At 47.5% G+C, this 20746-nt stretch overlaps 1 protein-coding gene across 15 annotated transcripts in view; it reads left to right on the top strand.

The window, feature by feature from the left end:
* The window catches only part of LOC111842111 (ephrin type-A receptor 5), a 110024-nt gene that overhangs the window by 64147 nt on the left and 25131 nt on the right, over positions 1-20746 (top strand). For all 15 annotated transcript variants that reach the window (XM_072714323.1, XM_072714320.1, XM_072714319.1 and 12 more), the window contains one exon: positions 5088-5751. In XM_072714323.1, the coding sequence (XP_072570424.1) occupies positions 5154-5751 (598 nt within the window). In that variant the 5' untranslated portion in view covers positions 5088-5153. The remainder of the gene's footprint in view (positions 1-5087; positions 5752-20746) is intronic.

The raw sequence follows: 20746 nt of genomic DNA, 5'->3' as shown, positions 1-20746 counted from the left end.
CGACCTTGTCACTAAATTAGGAGCGGTTGTACACCAAAATGGGGAAGATTATCCCCGTTGAAAAATTGAGATAAAGATATGAGGATGGTCCCTGTCGTAGTATAATAGATTAAAAAAGGGGAGATTATCCCTGTCGAAGGCGTGCAAACATTATCTCCAAACCCTCTTTATGTTACGTTTCATTGACATTTTTAAAAGAGCAAACAATGGGAAGTAAAAAGAACAAAATTGAGGTGTATCTATGGTGCATCGTTGAATTTAATAGCACAGGGTGGCCGATAGAGAGCTTCTCATTGCAGTTGGACAGGATACCAGGCAGAAGAGAGACAGGAGGGAGGGTTTGCCTCCATTGCTTTCTGAAGCATATTTTTAGCATCTGGCCTTGTTTTAGGCTAATAAGTTTGTCTTCGGTTTCTTAACCAATCATATTATCTCCAGTAGATGTCACTCGTGGTAATATCTGACATGGGTTGCAGTTAATTGTCTGTGGAGAAAGATGATGTATTCCTCAAAGGCCTCTCCTAATGGAGCACTCACCCCATGTCAGAAGTCTGTCAGCGGTAAGAGTAAGGACTCGATCTTAAATAAGCGTATGGCAGGCACTATGAATTTTTTCTCTAGCGCCTTTAAGGAGGAGCGAGGGAGAAGCCTTTCCATAGAGCTTTGGACAGATGCACTTCTGTTGGACCATTTGGCGAACATACGCTGTCTTAAAGCCAATCTGTTTCTTTCTTAATGATTCGTGCGCGCTAATAGGATTTTACCCCGAAGGCCGTGAGCCAATGGACACTGCGTAAATCCGGCCAGGCCTCAAATGTGCAGCGGCGTCGCTAAGGTGCCGTGGTGTAAGATTTCGATATTTTCTGCTCATCGAGCGGCGAGTCGCGCTGCCAAACCTTGTTATAACCGTAGTGGTGCTAACATCTTGCACCGATGACTTCTTCCGTGCCATTATTAATTCACGCCACGGCGTGTCGTGACGCAGATGGCCTGGAAGGATCTCCGATGCAGGAACTACACGTATGTGTGTGTGGCAAGCAGTGAGGGAAAGGCTGGCCGCGTCTGGGGCCGTGGCGGCGGTGAATTCAGCCTCCGAGGGCCGGGCAGCGATTAGTGCTCAGGGGCACCGACTAGGCTGGTTTGTCCTGGTGAATAATCTTTTTTCTTCGTCAATTGTGCCAATTTTGGTGACCTGGGTTTCTACCCTGCTGCAAGCACAGGTTCATATGCAACACATCGTTTGTGTGTGTGTGAGTCCTTTCTTTTTAATTTCTGTGGGACTTTTTCTTACAAATGCAGAATAAATAGACGGAGAGATAATTCATACAGATATTTAAATGGATGTGCTGCTCTGTGAAAGCCTGACAGTGTACTAATTACTCGGCGAGAGTGTTTTGTCTTGGAGATTTAAGACGCTAGGGCTTCACTGAGAGATGGCCTTACCCCATCTGTTCTCAAGTTGTGTGGCTTAAGGGTGAAACTGCTCTGAATTAATCACTTGCGAAGCCTTTTAAAAATATATATATTTAAAGTGAATTATTTTAATCTGAAATCACTCTTGTAACTTGTTAACAGGCTCGCTTGCTTGAGGGGTGTTTTATATGTTAATGCCATATGCGTTTGAGGACAGAGACAGAGAAAGTCAGGAAATAATCAATCAGTCAGTCAGTCAATTAAATTTTTATTTCTCTTGTGCATTTCCACGTGCGACTCATCAAAGCCCTTTACATTTAACAGGAGAGATAGAAACATCCAAAACACATCCAGTTTGCCCATATTGGGGAATTTGTTCCCCCGACCACATTGTAGGAGAACAATTGGAAAATGCTCGTGGAAAATAACATCTATAAATATTGTCTATAAATAATACGAATATGTCATCGCCCCCCCCGAAGAGTGGGAAATCCAGGGCAACAATATGGATGTAAAAAATAAAATGTGGTCATTTAAAGGTGAATTTTTAAGGCCCCGTTCGCTTGGAACCGGAGAAAATGGGGCTGGTTAATAAAGCAACAAAGGAAGTGATCACGAAATAACCCTAAATGAATCAGACAAGATCGAAGCTCGCCAAGTTCATAGCCTTAGGTGAGAGCGTGAAAACGTGTTATTCTTTCATTCAGAAGTGTTGCGGTAGGTATACGCAGGTGTACGACATATTGCCTACCCATCGCTAAAAAATGGATTTACCGTATATCCATCTAAAAATGGCCAGAAATGCGTATCAGTCAAAGAAATACGTAAACGCAATTATAACAGTATACCCACCTACCAAAGCACCATTACGCCACTGATTCAGGTTATCAATCAAAATAATGTGCGAAGTAATCTTGAGTTAACCAAAGACGCACAGGTCGGCTGTAGACGGCGGATAACACTGGCGCATTAGGGAGCGCAAACGCCGGGCATTTACACTGATCGCCGGCGGTTCCTGGGCATTAAGCCGGGAAGGGGGTGCACGCATGTTTCTCTATTTTTTTTTTGATGGGTGCACGTCTGTCTTTTTTAACGGTATGCTCTGTAAACAGGCCACAGAAAGTTGTATTTGGCTGGAAATTAATTATTTAATTATGCATTATTTAAGCCCGAAAATAATTTTTAACCTAACGTGACAATTTGGCTGAAATGAAATGCAAATTTGCTTGCCAGTGACATTTTAAAATATTGGCTTAAAAAACCCATTTTAAATGGGCCGAAGTGTCAGCAAAAATAACTAAAACCAGAAAATAAAGCAGTGTCCCGAAAGACTTAAAAAGGGATTGTTTAATATTGTTTACAATGCTGCAGGTTTTTAAAATGTATATTTTTAATATTTCTGGTCGTTCTCTCTTTTTTTTTTTTCCTTTTTCAAGTCAATCATGAAAACAGGCTGCAGAAACGCAAAAAGCGGCGCCGACCGAAGAATTTAAAAAAAAAAGCGCAACTCAGGCAAGGTTGCAGTCATTATTTCGGTACCTATCGGAGTGCCCTGCAGTTATTTTAATGTTTTTTTTATATCTTTTATTATCAACTTATCAAGCCCAAGGAGCAGATTAATAACATGTATAAATTCATACACCTTGAATTCACACAGCTCGAAAGGTGTGAGAATGGCTTTGGAGAGTCGGCGAAGACTTAAAATACACGCAGTGTAATTACTAATATGCATTTTCGCATAGTTCATTTGACGGACTTTTAGTTGGCTTGAGAAAATGTAGCGTTCTCCATCTAGAAAGTGGTGTAAATGACTGATCTGTTTAATTAATCAGGTCTTTCCTAGCAGGATAGGCGAGATGGAAAAAAGCAGCAGGAGGTTTTAAAATAATTTGCGCTATTATTTTAAGAGGTCTTTAAATCGGATCTTATCTGCGCGCCGGGCTGTATAATGTGAAAATTCAGTGGGCGGAAATAAAATGAGCCACGGCCAGGTTTTCAAAGCGCAGACGAGGATCCGAAACAGACGGGGGAGGCGGTGGCACGGCGCCCGGGCTCAGCAAACGCCGCCCCGTGTTTCTTATGCGCCGTAAGCCGACACCTAGGACTCGGCGGCCAGCCTTTGCGAGGTGTCCCGATCCCAGGGGGGCGATCGAGCCCATCGTAACCGTTAGTGCCCGATCTGTGCAAAGAATCACAAGACGGGAGAAGATTTTGCCCTGGGGAACGCTTGCCCCCCGTCAATATGCCGGCATATCTAGTGTTCATTCTTTCTCAAATATACATTCATTTACCGTCAACAACGTCTTTGTCTGCACTATCATAAGCACAAAGCGTCAGGCTAAGATTAATGAAACGTTTAGACAAGCCTGTGAGGACTATTGTACCATGTGCGACATTTGAAACCTACAAGACACTTTTTTGGTGGTGATGGTGGTGTGTGTGTGTGTGTGTGTGTGGGGGGGGGGGTGGTTGGTCTGTATTCAGGTATGGGCAGAATTTTGAGACAAGATGCTATAATAGTGTATAAAAATAAACTACAAAATACAGCCACCACGCAAAGTATTAAAATAAACGACAGTATTTTGTATCTTAAAAGTGTATAAATCCATTTCACACATTCCTTTAGTGGCTTGTTTCTTCACGAGCACACTTGCCGAAATGGCCAAGCATAACAGTAACGTTTTTTCACTACTAAACGAAACAATGCAAATGTAAAGGCAAGTAAAAGAACGAATATTTTTAAGTGTGTAAAATACATCCCAACTACTCACATGAGCAATCAGGTAACGGTAAGTCAATCGAATGAACAGATAATCATAACTCTCTTTTTTTTGTAATTTAAATAATTACTTTTTTGTGTGTAATTTTAACAAAACAGCTTCTTTTTTTGTACCACAGATGCAAATAACTAACAATAAAATGTAAAATAAAAATGACAAACTAAGGTTAAATGCTTCACTCAGCAACATCTTAAAAACTTAATCACAAATAGCCCTAAATGGACCTTGTAAGTATTTGGCTTCAAGACAGTGATCAGCTATTTGCTCTAATGACAATTAATAAAAATGTATAAAAAAAACGAAGCATTTTTCAGACATGACGTCATCACGCATATATTACGGGGGAAGTCTTTCGTGTATTTTCAAAAATACTAAATTACTGAACATCGAAGTGTATGGATAAAGATTACATGATCGTTTTGAATACAATTTTACATTTAAAATACATATTTTAAATACATGTATCAGAAATACTGCCCGTCCCTGTCTACATTAACACCAGTGCTTCTTGATTAATTCCGGAAAAAGACATGGCAACCGCTCCCCTAATTACAGTGAAGCAGCCCAATAAGTATTTAACACCAGGATCTAACCAGCTAGGCCTCCTTAAGCAGGAACTAGATACTAATTACTTGCTGCACTGCACAAACACTAAAACAAAGACAGCACATCACTGTGTAACTGATATTGTAGGGCTGCTATTGCTGAAGTTGTAATTGAATGAATTATAGGCTTCCGAACAGGAATCACTAAGCAATTCAATTAGAGCCACACAACAAATCCAATTAAAATCACGAATACCAGTTATGCTCGTTATGGTTGCTGTATGTGTGAGGCGCGGATACTCACAGACCCAAAATAAAATCATATTTCCTGGTTTGTTCTCCTCCCCAGTGGGAAGAAATTGGGGAGGTGGATGAGAACTACTCCCCAATTCATACGTATCAGGTGTGCAAGGTGATGGAGCACAACCAGAACAACTGGCTTCAGACCAACTGGATTCTGACTGAGGGGGCGCAGAGGGTCTTTGTGGAGCTCAAGTTCACCCTGAGGGACTGCAACAGTCTCCCCGGTGGCCTAGGGACCTGCAAGGAGACCTTTAACATATTCTACTTCGAGTCGAATGAGAAGCAGGAGCGTGTCATCCGCGAGAGCGACTACGTCAAGATCGACACCATCGCGGCCGACGAGAGCTTCACGGAGCTGGACCTTGGCGACAGGGTGATGAAACTCAACACGGAAGTCAGGGACCTGGGGCCTCTGACCAAGAAGGGCTTCTACCTGGCCTTCCAGGACGTGGGTGCTTGCATCGCCCTGGTCTCCGTACGCGTCTTCTACAAGAAGTGCCCAGCCGTCGTCAAGAACTTGGCCCTCTTTCCGGATACCATCACTGGGTCGGACTCCTCTCAGCTCCTGGAGGTTTCGGGGATCTGCGTCAACATGTCGGTGGCAGAGGACCTTCCCAGAATGCACTGCAGCGCAGAGGGGGAGTGGCTGGTGCCCATTGGGAAGTGCATGTGCCAGCCAGGTTATGAAGAGCAGAATGGAACGTGCCAAGGTGGGTCTGTGCACATGTACGTGTGTGTGTGCCTGTGTGTTACTGCACAGAATAGGTGTGACTGATTGTCAGACGAATGTGACTATAAGCCTGCTGGTTTGGACAGTGTAAATGATAGAGCCATATATATAAATACCTAAGTGATGTTGCATCTAAATCAGGGTTGGGGAACCTTATCCATGGAGTGATGGTACGGGTTTTTGGGATGACCTCTCAATCAGCCAATCACAGTGGGTTCCTGGAGTTGAGAACCACTGCTTTATTGTTGGCTGATTGAGAGGTCATCCCAAAAACCTGCACCCACACCAAGCCTCAGTGGATCACGTTCCCCACCCCAGATCTAAATGATGAGACCGTGAGGACCAAGAAAATCCACATTAATAACCCGAAACAGGACAGTGAGACTCACAAGGCCAAAGCCTGAAGGCAGATGAATAGCTAAAATAAATAAAGTTACTTTTTTCCAATTTAAATTTAAAATTATTTAGTGATGGATGGATTCGCAACTGTATAAGTGCCATAATTAATGAGCAGTAATTATACAGCCGGTTACGGATATGTCACTCACCGCAAATAAGTCATGATTACCTCATTAATCTAAACGCAGCGAGTGCTTCCATATTGTAATTCGTCCAGTGAGCTTGGTGAATTTCTGATTACACGCTAAAGAGTTGGAGATGGCGGCAGGTGTGACAGGTGAAGTTCCCATTGTGGAGCTATGACTTTATAGCCAACATGGCGAGCCCTCATTGGCTCCTCCCTACTAACATTGTGCACGTGGTTGGATAACGTTGAGGGGAAGAACCGTGTGTGAGTTTCTGACGCTTTGAGATTGCCTCCCAATTTATGCATTAAATGTGATGAGTCAGCACCTTCTCATAGGTAATGCAGGTATAGAATAACATCCCTTTACAGAATATGAATCGTTAAACTGTACCTTGCATTTCCCTTGGCCTCAGGCCTGTACGACTCTCACGTTTTGTTCCAGTTTTTATTAAAAGCCAGATCTAACTCTGGAGCAGCATATATACCTTTCACTTCTTTGGTTCCAAGTTAAATTCAGTTTCGGAGTGAAATAAATCACGTTCTACGTACTACCACCATGTCGTCCCATGTAGCATGTCCTAGGCCTTGAGTACTGTGCTTTTTGAATAGACTCCGAGTGCTTCTGGACGCTGGAAGGACGTGTTTCTAGTACAGTGTCTTTCCTGTTGGATAATCTGCATTTTTAGAGGTCTGAAAGTGTTCCGCGTATGATCCGTATTTTACCAAAATGCCGGCACTGGATGGTTGTGTCAATAGTACATCAAAGCCCACGGTGTCAGCAGATAACCGACCAAATGCCAGGTAGTGAATCTAAGCAGGCAGTACAGTGGCTGTGCGGGTGGAGGGCATTGCTGGCCGCGCCGGAGAGCTATCGGCTAGGCCGGGGATCCGGTCGCCAGCGAGTGCCAGCTGCTGGCAGATGGGAGGGTGACCTGCCTGGTGCTCTGAAAGGCCTCCTAATGACAGTGGTCACTCGCCCCGCTAACTTCTTCACTGCTAATGGCCAAAAAATACTTTTAACCTTTGCTACTTAAAATAATAGGGAAAAAGAACTAGTGTGGCAATTCAGACGGTGATTGCTCTTTGGAAGCTCGGTAAACTGGTCTTCACCAATGAGGGCCCCGGAATGCTCTAGAAACGTTCGCCACCCGGCGTTCTCGCACCGAAGACTGGGGGGGCCTGCTGTGAAGACAATGGGCCAAGGAATCAGTATGCTGTCCCAGCACATCCGTCATAATGCACAGGTGCATGATGGGAAGAAACTGACAAAGCAACAGCTGGCCTTCGGTGGGGGAGGGGGGGGGGTCACCGCATTGATTAATTAGACGAGGGAACAAAAAAGACGGCGGGCTGAACGGGCCTGTCATCGGAACAGCTTGGTTCCGGCACCCTTTGGGCTCCAGCTTCGGGGTGACGTTCCGACTGCAGCGGCTGAACCGCAGACAGACGCTAATTGATTTTTTTGTGGGTCGGACTGCGAGCCCGGATATTTAAATTCAGGCCCCATATGGAGCGCGATACGCAGGCGCAGCTCTCCGGTCGTCAGCGTCCCCGACGTGTGGTTCGGATGGCAAGAGGCCGAGCTTCCGCCAACGGCCGCCAGTGCTCTGTGGCTCTTACCGTAGCTTTCGGTCACTGGGTAGCTCCGAAGCGAGCCAGTGGGGCCCCCGTGCGAGCCGTACCTGTGTGCATGCCGGCCCCCGTGCGAGCCGTACCTGTGTGCATGCCGGCCCCCGTGCGAGCCGTACCTGTGTGCATGCCGGCCCCCGTGCGAGCCGTACCTGTGTGCATGCCGGCCCCCGTGCGAGCCGTACCTGTGTGCATGCCGGCCCCCGTGCGAGCCGTACCCGTGTGCATGCCGGCCCCCGTGCGAGCCGTACCCGTGTGCATGCCGGCCCCCGTGCGAGCCGTACCTGTGTGCATGCCGGCCCCCGTGCGAGCCGTACCCGTGTGCATGCCGGCCCCCGTGCGAGCCGTACCTGTGTGCATGCCGGCCCCCGTGCGAGCCGTACCTGTGTGCATGCCGGCCCCCGTGCGAGCCGTACCCGTGTGCATGCCGGCCCCCGTGCGAGCCGTACCCGTGTGCATGCCGGCCCCCGTGCGAGCCGTACCCGTGTGCATGCCGGCCCCCGTGCGAGCCGTACCTGTGTGCATGCCGGCCCCCGTGCGAGCCGTACCTGTGTGCATGCCGGCCCCCGTGCGAGCCGTACCTGTGTGCATGCCGGCCCCCGTGCGAGCCGCTCCCAGCATGCGTGTGAACACCCAGCCAAAGTTTCTGTTTTCCCACGTTTGTGTCCCTAGCCTCCAGTAAACAGATCCTTATGCCAGTTTCCATGGTAACCCGAGACCTCGCTTCAATCTCTGACATTCAGACGTATTAAATTCAGAATTTTTCTCCGGTTAGCGAGGCGGGTGCACAGGGATGCAAACGGGGCTGATCATCTTTTTTCTTCAAAATAAAATTTAGTGTAAGTGCATTTACAACACACCATCAAACATTAAGATTTGACCTTGTACAACCTGCCTGCATATCCTTCTTATATTATTTATTTATATATCCGCAAATATATACATGCCATGTATTTTTAATATATGTTGTATTATCTCAGTTATAACTGTTCTGGGGGGAAATGAGCATTGTAAAGCAGACCATTTTAGTCTCAAAATAAAAGCCTGTGGTTCCTGCTATAAAATTTCTCAACAAACAAACATATATATATATAATTTATTAATTTGTTTGTTTGTTTATTTATACATGCACTCATACATACACAAACATGCACACACATGTAAAATCGGGCCTTTTTGCCAGCCATGCCCCAGCAAGGTCCCGACCCACTCGGCACAGATTCGTGTCATCGAGCAGCCAATGCTCTGTGAGACAATCGACCCCAGCAATTTACCGTGGCTCCGTCACGGTCCGCCGAGGAAATCCCCGTCGTCGCTCGCTCGTTTACCGTCCAGTGCGGTGTGGCCCTCCGGCTCCGCAGTTTGGAGAGCGGGCCTTGTGTGTTTGTGTATACACGCATGTAAGTCTGCGTCTTGGCGTGTTGCCGGATTTCGGTGTCCGGGATCTGTCTGGCACCGTTCCACCCAGAAATTTTTGGTTTGGTTTTCCACCAGCACGTGACATCCTGCATTCCTGTATGGAGGAAATTGCATCAAATGCAGCGTAAACGGGGAGGTGGTTCTTTGTCCCGCCGCCGCTCTGATTTCCGTGCGGCGTCTGCAGATGCTGTGTGCGCTGCCCATACTTTTGTGTTCATGGTCGATCGGCACGTCCGGTCCTCCGCTTGGAACTGCGGGGTCCCCCCCCCCCACCACCCGTTCTCGACAGATGATGTAAATAGTGTAAAAGGCTCTGAAAATCCCAGTGCAGATTGTTCTGGCTGTGATTCAGACACCAGGGAACAGAAAACCCTGGAAGCAAAGAGCTATCGAACCAAATCATCTGGAGAAGGTTCTGGATTCCATAATAATGGGGTAAAGGAGAGGTTAGAGTTTCTGTCAGCCGTGCAGCCGGAGACGGCGACCAGACCGACCCCACCAGTCAGACAGCAGCCCTCGGAATGCCCTCCTCATCCACCTATGCCACTTTAATGTACACTAGGCTACTAATGAGGTTGTCCTATCATATTATGCTCAGATTATGCAGATTTCGCTTCCTTCGGTTGCAGGACATTGTCATGTTTTGCTGAGGTGTTAGCTGCACTGTACTGTTATTCGTGATGGTATTTGTTTGGGATTTGTGTGCCTGAAGTTTCTGCTTGCCCCGTGGGAGCACCGTCCTCTTCTCTGGCTGTGTGCTTGTATCTACGCTCTGCATTCTGTTTTTTGATCAGCGACGAGAGCCCCCACTCCCCCATTCTGAGAGACAACCGCAGGTATAGCGGGAATAAATAAGGGCTGCATGCCGCATTTTCAGCAGCGCAGAGCGATCTTGGATCTCAAGAATCAATTCCGAGTTTGACCTTTCGTTTATGCGTGATCCATTAAAAAATGCTAACTCTTGGGATCGATGTGGGGTGTCTGAGGGGCCCTTTAATACCTCCGGCTGGCTTTGTGGACGCAAGGGAGCTGGATGCCCTCCCCAGCCGTGCGCCTCCCCAGCCATGAACCTCCTTGGCCGTGTGTCCATGTCCCTCCTCAGTGGGAAGGCCTGTGTCTCCATGACGGACATGCTTGTTTGGAGCACAGATGTGTGGTTTTTAGCCTGATAATTTAATCCTTTAAACGCCCACCGTGACCAAGCTGTGCTACTATAAACCAGTTTTCCCCACACCCATGCAGAGAAAACATACAGATTAACCCAAAAGGTGATGATCTTTCTAAATCCCAGTAACCACTCTGGTGAATTAAGCATTTCATGACTTATCAAAAACAGGCTGAATTGTTTTTGATAATAAAATAATTGACATGATTCTGTTTTGCTTTAATTCGCTGGAAACAAAAACATTAATCCTAAAAAATGTGTCATTTATGAAAGGGGTTATGAAAAAGTCACGTACAGCTTAAAAGGCAGACGATTTAGTTGATTATGTACCCTTTTTAAATGATTATTTCTGGAATGTGTTCCATGAATAATTCCTCTCTCGCAAAGAGTGTGATGAATTACGAAGTTTTGTGACCCAGTTTTGTGTCCAGGCCTGCTCTGCGTATAAAGCGGGCGCTTTACTCTAACGGCAAGCCACGCCTCGACGTTGCACCGCCAAATCCTCCACACGCCAATCCTGCTTCTTGATTGTCGTTGGGCTTTTTTTTACAGAACAAAAAAATAAACAAAGGTAGGCCTTCAACAGCAGAGCTAAAACAAACGACTACATAAATGTTTATTAAAGGGCAGGAGGGACGGCTTATCATGTGTGCTGTTTGAAGAGGGAATTGGAACGATCCGTTATCAATTCATAAAGCTGAGCTTGTCATTTGCAAACGGCTAGGTTTTAGAAAAAATGCTTTGCAATGCACGAGAGAGGCGTATTATTATTGTGGTGCATCACAATCAAAATGTATTTTTCTATTTTTAATTTGCACTGTTTCACAGTGTGTCAGGAATGTGCCACAGAAATGCAGATCAGAGATCCTCTGGCCTTCGCGTGGGGGAGGGACACTGGGCAGGGCCGGACTCAGCCGAACATGGTGTCCGTCCTGTTGATGGATATTCTTCAGCAACCACTAACCCCAGACCTCCCAGTCCCTGATGACCCAGACTAATTTTAAACGCTAGCAGTAAAGCAGCGGGATAAAGTGAATACTTGTACAACGGCTGAAGCTATATTTACATCTCATCTGCATCAGACGCTAAATACATTTACTTTGCATCAGTCACTTGACTCTTTATCAGAAGTCGCGCCTAATTTAGGGCTATTAGCATGCAGAATGTACGCCCCATTCTCACTGGCAGCTTATTGAAATCAGTGTGGATTAAGTGTTAATTAGAACCAGAAGCGCCTGCACTCCTGCTCCCTCATCACAAGCACGTCGCTATACCGTTGTGTCATTACACTAAGCTGCATGCTCCTTCAAGATGCTCACTTACAAGGCTGCCCGTGAAACAAGGTCAGGAATACTCAGAGTATTGGTCAGTCTGCTGTTCAGTTTTTAGTCGTTTGGCTACAGGCTAAGAGGGGGAACAAGTAACTCGCACATTAGAATGGGCCAGTTGTAGTCCAGAGGCATCCAGAAAACCTTTATCTAGGAAGCTCTTGATCTCCTGTGATGTACCCTTTGCTTTCATTCTTGTTATCTGCTGCTGAGGGAGACGTTGAGCCGGATCCGGTGAGTGTGGCTCGGGTAGGAGCATGGAGATGTGAGGAGGGAGCCCGCTTTCCGAAGCGAAAGCGTCCCGGGGCAGTGTGCTGCAGATATTACGTCATATCTGGGCCTTGAGCCTCTGCTGTCTAAACATTCCAAATCAAGACATTGTGGAATATCCGACATTCTTTGGCATTTTGGAGCAATTAAATGTTTTTAAAATGGAATACTCTAGAATGTCCTGAGGATTCTCAGGCCCTGATTTGAACTGATATGTCTGGATTCTCTGTAATTTTGATATACATTTTGCATTGTAAATTCTAGTGTCGGTAGTATTTAAACACCACCTGCAGAATGTTTACTGTTTTAATTTTGCAAATAAATTGCGTCAAATCCCGATTTACCAGCTGAATAGATACATGTATGTTTATAAGTATCACCTGAGATTAAAAAATAAAAAAATAACGACTATGTTTTAAAAAACAACAGATGGTAAAATCATATTATATTGAATGGAAACATTTCAGTCCTTACTTGGCTGATATTTTTACTGCAATGTTTCGGATGTGACTTGTAAAAAAACAAATAACAACAAGAAAATAAACCGGAAGACCTGAAGCCACAGCACACCTTGAGAACTAAACTGATTTATCACCAGAAATGCTGTTCTCTACATTTAAAGGTGGGGGTGGGGGCTGGGGGAGAATGATCAGGAGTCTGATTCATGAACCATTAAAAGTTCCGGGCTCCGCGGGGAGGCCGGCATCACAGGGTACTGTCAGTGTTGGCTTGTCGCTTTTTTCCCATTAATTATTTATTTTCCCCTCATTCGTATTTATTTATTTACTCCATAGTGGCAGGTTCCTGGAGCCGTGCATTTGGCTGACGCCCTGTAATAGGATGGGGGGGGGGGGGGGGGAGTGATGCGGTAGCGCTCAGGCCTGTCCGTATTTATGTCACGTCCATTGGAAGCTACGGAGACCCAAGCACAGTGCAAGCATAGATGTGCAGTGGGAATGGTTTTGTACTACCTGATGAGGTTCTGCCCCATTCCACCCCATCCCTCCCCATCCTGCCCTATCCCACCCCATTCTGCCCCATTCCACCCCGTCCTGCCCTATCCCACCCCATTCTGCCCCATTCTACCCCATTTCACCCCATCCTGTCCCATTCTTCCCCATCCTTCCCCAATCTACCCCATTCTGTCCCATCTCGCTGCATTCTGCCCAATCCCGCCCCATTCTGTCCCATCCCTCCACATCTCACCCCATTCTGCCCCATCCCTCCACATCCCACCCCATTCTGTCCCATCCCTCCACATCCCACCCCATTCTGCCACATCCCTCCACATCCCACCCCATTCTGCCCCATCCCTCCACATCCCGCCCCATTCTGCCCCATCCCTCCACATCCCGCCCCATTCTGTCCCATCCCTCCACATCCCACCCCATTCTGCCCCATCCCGCCCCATTCTGTCCCATCCCTCCACATCCCACCCCATTCTGCCCCATCCCTCCACATCCCACCCATTCTGCCCCATCCCTCCACATCCCGCCCCATTCTGCCCCATCCCTGCACATCCCGCCCCATTCTGTCCCATCCCTCCATATCCCACCCCATTCTGCCCCATCCCTCCACATCCCACCCCATTCTGCCCCATCCCTCCACATCCCACCCCATTCTGCCCCATCCCTCCACCCCCCGCCCCATTCTGCCCCATCCCTCCACATCCCGCCCCATTCTGCCCCATCCCTCCACATCCTGCCCCATTCTGTCCCATCCCTCCACATCCCACCCCATCCTGCCACAGCATACCCAGCCTTTCTAAACTGCCCCTTCTGTCATGAAGGTTTAAGTGCCTCCTGAAGGCCTTACAGACCTGCGACAGTTAAACCGCAGCTCAGATAAAGTGCTTTCCCTTTTTATCCTGAGCCCCTGTTGATAAAATATTTAATATTTAGCTTTTATTAAAGCGCTGGGGCTTCCTTTGCTCTGCAGCCGCGGTGACGCTGCTTCAGAAACCAGAGGTGGTCAAAACAACTTGCATCAAGCCTGTCCGACGTTTATGTGTATTTGTGTGTGTCAGTGTGCGTGTGTGTGTGTGAGTGAAAGAGAGAGAGATTCCCCCACAATGTGGTAAAACCAGTTATTTTTCAGCTTCTGGGGACATTTTTCAGGTCCCCACAGTATAGACCTCAGTTTATAAAAATCTGTGAATGCAATGAAAAAGCTAAAAATGCGAAGAATCTTATATTTTGTTTGGTTACTTATGGTTAAGGTTAGGGCTGGGTAGGGCTTTGGGTTATCATAGTTAGAATTAGGGTTTGCCCATAGAGAGTCCCCACAATGATAGGGATATGAGAATTGTGTGTGTGTGTGTGTGTGTGTGTGTGTGTGCCCTGTGACAAAGTGGCATCCCAGCCAGGCTGCTCTCCTGCCTCGTGGCCCTACGCTGCCTGTGAAAAGCTTCTGAAAGTTGGATGGATGATATCTGAACACACAACTTGACTTTTAACATTATAGTTCATTATCAGAACATTATTATGTTTGAATGCATGCAGATCATTTCTAATAAAGGAAACATAGAATAAAAAATATTAAATGCCTATTCATATGATACAAAAGGGTACTATGGTTTTCTATTATTGTACACAGTATATATAGTAAATACTGATACATGCCCCTTGTGGTTTTGCCCACTGGGCTGTCCTTGTATTAGATGCTGTGCTGGGTCTGTGTTCACGGAGAGTGCAGGCGGGTCCTTGGCTGCAAACCAGGCCTGTCAACTTTGGTCAGCTGGCGGTCATGAGATTTTCAATTCAAGACAAATCTGCGCACTCATTTATATGCATGCAACAGTTTTATTATCTTGTAAATAGTCTGAAGGGTTTGCAAACTACCCCAATGCTTTTGATGTAGCTACTTTTATGTTTATAGTGGAATAATATAGATTTACCGTAAGATTTGCCGTAAGATTCCGTGCGTGAGAGTGAGTGTCACGCCAGATGTGTGAGAGCTGGCAAACCTAGTGCAAATAGTCTGCTGTTAATCCAAATGTCATACAGATTGAAAGACTGTAACTTTTCCAGTTTAAGTGAAGGGAAGACGCACAATGTTAATGATGGAGCTTTTGCTCAGATTAAAATTCAGGCATATTTGAACAGGAGAACCTCTGCCTCCACTCAAAGGGCAGAGATATTAATATTAATTAGCTCTGTGGGCTCCTTGATCTCCGCTGATGGTGAGGGTCCGTGTGTACAAAATGCGGCTGTTTTATCCCGACTCGCCCTTGTGATCTCGGCAATGGGATGCTCGTTACTATGGCGCTGCTGGCTCTTCACGCGCAGAATGCGGCGCCCCCCAAGGCAAAGCCGTTCTGATTTATTCCTGCTGGGAGCGGCTAACAGCTCTGGGTTTAAATCTGTTTGTTTAACACGGAGGGATCAGCCAACGGTTTGTTTCTCCACAACGACTCCTGGCAGACGCCGGCGACAGCTGAGCAACTCTGATCGCTCTCGCCGGGTCGCCCGTTTTCCACCGGCGTGCAGAGTTCGCTTAATTCCAAGCCGCGCCGCTGCCTTTCCAGGGGCGGCCGCGTACCCAGCAAACATCGAGCACACATCCTCGCAGGATCATCATTATCCTCGCCGCAATCTAATTCGATAATTAGTTAATTCATTTTCTTTTAAAAACAAAATAATTTATAACCCAATAGTTGCTGATTCAAGTCACGAAAACGATTGTGCTTTATGAAATACCGATTTCAATAAAACTAAACGTAAAAATAGATGTTTTTTTTTGGTTGAGAACATGAACTCAACAAATAAATGTGAAATAAACTATTGGGTTACACTGTAACACTGAATAAGGGTGCAGATAGGGATGAACAGCAGGGGGTGCTGTTGTGAGACTGTAGAAACTGGAGATGACTGATTGGAAGATGGTCAGCCCCCCTGAAGCTGCCTTTCCTTCATCTTCACCCACAGTCTGACCATACTTGCACACCCAATGCCTCGAGCACGCGTTAATGGGTGCTTAGTGACGGGAAGGGTGCATGTCGATCAGGATGTTTATGAGTTTACCTGTCTGTCAAATCGTCTTGGGCATCGCGATTATACACGGTCTGCTGTCAGTTTTTTTGCAAATTAAAATTTCCAGGGAATCTGGAGTAAGAGTTTGGTAAGGTGACCCTACAATGACCCGAATCTCTACTGTGTCAGACTTGTGTTATTGCTGTATATATAGGACGTCTTGCCATATTTGAAATGGCTCTTTCATAATCTTTTACATCAGTGTTTCAAGGCTTAAAAATGACGTTCAAGTATATTGCCTGGGTTTTATTGCCTGAACTGATCCCCATTTGGAAAGATGCCATGGTTGAACCTTTCGTCACTGTAGAGATACGTGCGGAAATGAAGGGGTCCTAAAATGCCATCTCATCAGCAGATTAAATTCGAAGGCTAGCCCTCAGCTGGATCTCTGATTGCATGGCCTTCCAGTCTGCGGGGCAGATTAATTACTCATTAACCTTTGAGGGCCGCGTTCGGGATGTCAGTTACTGCCGTGTCATCAGAGGGACGCTGTCGGGAGGGGCATGGCTGAACCCCCGCCCCCTTCTCCTCAGCCTATCAAAACCGGATTCAGAATGAAGAGGAAACTATATGATCTGATTGGGTGACATGGTCCTGGCACTTTTACTGGTGGTGCTCAGGGTGGCAGCCAGCCCCGTTTGGGGGGGGGAGCTGTAACAGGTACCAAGTAACATTACCTGCCTTGGGGGGTATGTTTCCAAGGCGACACTGTTCTGTAAATCAATTAAGCTTCTGGCAATGGTTTCATCTCTGGTCTGGAGTGGCAGAGTGGGGGAGGGGATTGACCCCAGACAGAGAATGGAAGATCTTCTCACACTTGTGTGGAGGAACTAAGATGTGGAAAGTAAACTTCTCCCCCCATAGGGGCCCCCTTCCTGACTTCCTTACCTCGACACAGAGGATCATTTCCCGGCCGTTAAGCCTGACGGATCATCAGACTCGCCCGCTCTTCAGGAGTTAACGAGATCACTTTCCTTTGTGGAACACATGTTTGTGGGAAGCCTGTGCGCCTCTTAGGCTGTGACCCCAAATGTTTTGGTGATGAATGCTAACCAGGACCAGACAGCACGGGCGTGATGAAAAGGCCCATGTGTGCATATTCATTTTAGGGTGTGAGTGTGACTGAATCCCTTTCCGTAGCTCTGTGGATGCTGACAGGCCTCTGAAATAGAGACTGCTCTGAACGTTCAGCGAGGGCATCCCTTTAAAAGGCATGTTTTGTGGGATCGGCGGTAACGACGCTTAGCTCGTCGTGTGAAAGGTCTTCTCTCCCTTCAGGCTCCTCCCTCCCCTCATCAGACCATAATCTGCCTGCTTATTAAGCTGCCCCATGTAAGATCATCACATTCATCTCTGATTCCCCTGGAAGTCTTTTCTGTGGTGCATTTACTCACTTGCTATGGGGGTAAAAAGGGCTTCTTTCACCCCAGGGAAGGGCTGAATCACTGGGAACATGAAGAGGGGTCTTTCGGGTGCTGTCGTCTCTCGGAGTGTTTACGCCCCCAGGAATACCGCGTGTTGCTCGTTGGAATGGGCAGGGCTGCCCTTAGGTGAGCAGCTGTTTTGGGATGGCCTCAGAACCGTACCTGGGCGCGGTCTGGCCAGGGCACAACACTGCCCCCGCCAGCCATATGATGAAGGACAGATCATCCCAAAAATATCTTTTTCCTGAGTTTTCCCCGTATGAGAAGGTAGGGTGGAACCTTCAAGGTGCTGAGGAGGCAGTGAGTGATAAAAGCCCCCCCCCCCCCCAACTTTTCATGCCTTCCGGAGAACAGCGTGAACGCGTCTCTGCTGGGTTATAGATGCTCTCCAGCGGAGGAGGCATGGGGGCCTCTTGAGGGTGGGGTGTGACAATAATCTTTCATTTCCTCAGTGTGTCTGATAGAGGCTGATTGAAACCCTCCACCCCTCTCGCAGCGCAAGAGGGAGTGAAAGGAGGATGATTCTTAGATCCAGATACAACAAATAATTCCTTTTTTTCTTTCATTGGGGGGATTGGGGCTTGGCGAGTTTATGGCTGTGGGACATGATGTCAACAGGGTCGCTGATGGAGAGATCCATTGTGATTCGCCAGTGACTCAGATCCCTGTTAACTCACCCATCCTGCTGAATGTCATGTATGCTAACCAGTCTAACCAGAGACCAGTTAACTCATCTGTCCTGTCCATTAATGCATCTGATTGCTTTAATGCCCTTTTCGTCAACTCACCTGTCCTGCTAATACTCACCTTCATCAGCCTGGCTGACCAGCTGAATGACCTGTTAACTCACATACCCCCCCCCCCCCCCCCCTCATCATTTCCAGTACCCCATGCAGAGTTTCCCACCGTCCCGGTCAAGTCGCCTTACCTGCTCAATGTCGCCCCTGTTAATCTGCATAACACAGGCTGTTAGTCTATCTGTCCTCTCTGCTAACCTGCCTAACTAGCCATCATGTCCGTTATCCCCTCTGTCACCTGTTACTAAGCCATTTATTTCTGATGTCTTGTAGCCCCCCCCCCCCGATTAGTGCTTGCTCCCCCCCAGCCACTCGGTTTAAGAAAAACCTAGAATCGCTCCTGACTTTGACATCCCCCCCAAGGGAGAGATGAGAAGGTTATGCCCTTATTTAATTATAATGACAAATGACTTAATTTAACCTAGAGTGAACCCAGCTGACTTTAGGTAACTGTTCCTTTCCTGATGTGTCTGGTAGACCATGTGACCACCGTAACCCTATCGACCCTGAGGGCCACCAACTCCGTGGCCTCTTTCCTTACTGTCTCCGCCCCCCTTTTTATTTGCCATCCCTAACGTGGACTCCCGCCTTCCTTTGCCAGCGGGGTGAACTACGGCACGAGTTTCACAAAGTTAACTGGCTGGGTTAACAAACCCTGATTGCGACAATCAGGGTCAAACGGTACATGACAGTGGTTATCAACTTGGTAAGTTAACATCAGGGTTTATCTGTGTGAGTTTGCATTAAAGGGACAGTGTTGGTGTTGCAAACTAAAGACGCAGGGCTAACAGTCGCCCTTTGATATGCTGGAGGTAGGTAATACCCACCCCACTCAGCAAACCCCCCACACCCCCCTCCCCAGTAAATTTAATCCGCCTCTGGCAAGTGGCCACAGAGGGACCAGCAAAGAATATCGGTATTGGGATGAAAACATTTCATTTCATCAGTATCAGATGATGAAAAGGGAAGATTTTGTATTCCCCATAACTATTTAGTCAAAGGTTGGCTCTTGTATTGCCTGATTTTTGGTGAAGAGGCAGTTCACATATATGTTTTAGTGAAAAGACTGGACTGTTTTAAGCCAAGAACAGGTTAGGTGTACAGCACAAATTACCATAACTGTATATATATATATATACACACACACACACACCTATATTTATAAATATATATTATGTATATATGTGTGAAATGTGCTGTGATTCTTAGTACCCAAAACCCTTAAGAAACCACACTAAGCCAGTAAACTCGCCTCATAGTGCCCCCCCCCCCCCCCCTGGTCTGGGTGGTGTTGCTCCTCGCATTCATCTCCTCTGCATTGGCTTCTGCATGTGTCAGACGCGTTCTCACCAGGGGGGAGGGAGAGGCTGCATCCATCCTCTGGCTCGTCGAGAGGTTGTTCCCAGGCCTGATCCACGACTGTCTGCAGGTGGGTGACTCGTGAGATTTGTGTGACGCGTGTGACTCACGGCGCCCAGTGGGGACAGACGCGTGTCGCGGATCGGCCCGGCCCGGCCCGGCCTGGCTTGGCGGTGAGCGGTACTTAATGCCCCAATCGCAGGGGAGCGAGACGTGGACACCTGCCGGGCTGGGATCCCGCACACATGCCTCTCCTGGTTAATGCCCCATGACGGGGGACAAGGGTCTGTCAAGGTGAATTGCTTACTGCCTTCTAGAAGGTTCCTCACTGGTGTCTGGGAAGCAGGGATCCTGTGATGGTTGGAGCGGGCCGACTCTTTTATTACTGCTGCTCTCAGGAAACCAAAAATAAACAAAGAGACGGATCTTGCGGTTGGGATCCATAGTAGTCTGGGTTCTCAGGGTTGGGGTTCGTACAGTAAGTGTGTAAACGATCTTGGGCCGAGCACCCCCGCCCCCCATCCCATCTTAAAGGTGCATCATCAGGGCTCTGCAGCAGCCACCTTGTGCCATGTAATGACTAAATGTTCTTTTGCGGTAAGGGGAGTGGGGTGCTTTAGGACCCTGGGGATACGTCTGACAACCGGAATATGAACTGTGGCTATGAACAGGGGGTGATGATTAAATACCAGGGATTCATTGCTCTTTAAACAGCAGTGGGTGGAGTCCCATCCCATCGCCATGTAATCCAATTGGTTACCTGCAAACCACATTACTGCACTCTCACATGGGCTGTTATTTAATTTGAGGTCATCCGTGGGGGCAGCCCATTTCAGCACCACGCTACCTAGGGGGGGTGGGGGCAAACGTTCTGTTGATTGAAGGGTGGGAACACGCACCCCGCCCCCGCCCCCCCCCCCCCCCTCCAGCTGGGTTAGGGTGGCAGATGGCAGTAATCTGGAGGTGCAGTGCATTAAAATGACTGTCTGCGGAGGTGAGTGGTTCATGACCCAGGGGTGGAGCGTTT

This window comes from Paramormyrops kingsleyae, chromosome 7 (assembly GCF_048594095.1).
Source record: "Paramormyrops kingsleyae isolate MSU_618 chromosome 7, PKINGS_0.4, whole genome shotgun sequence".
In the NCBI taxonomy this organism is placed as follows: Eukaryota; Metazoa; Chordata; class Actinopteri; order Osteoglossiformes; family Mormyridae; genus Paramormyrops; species Paramormyrops kingsleyae.
The sequence above is the reverse complement of the archived record's forward strand: the minus strand, read 5'-3'. Positions and strand labels throughout refer to the sequence as shown.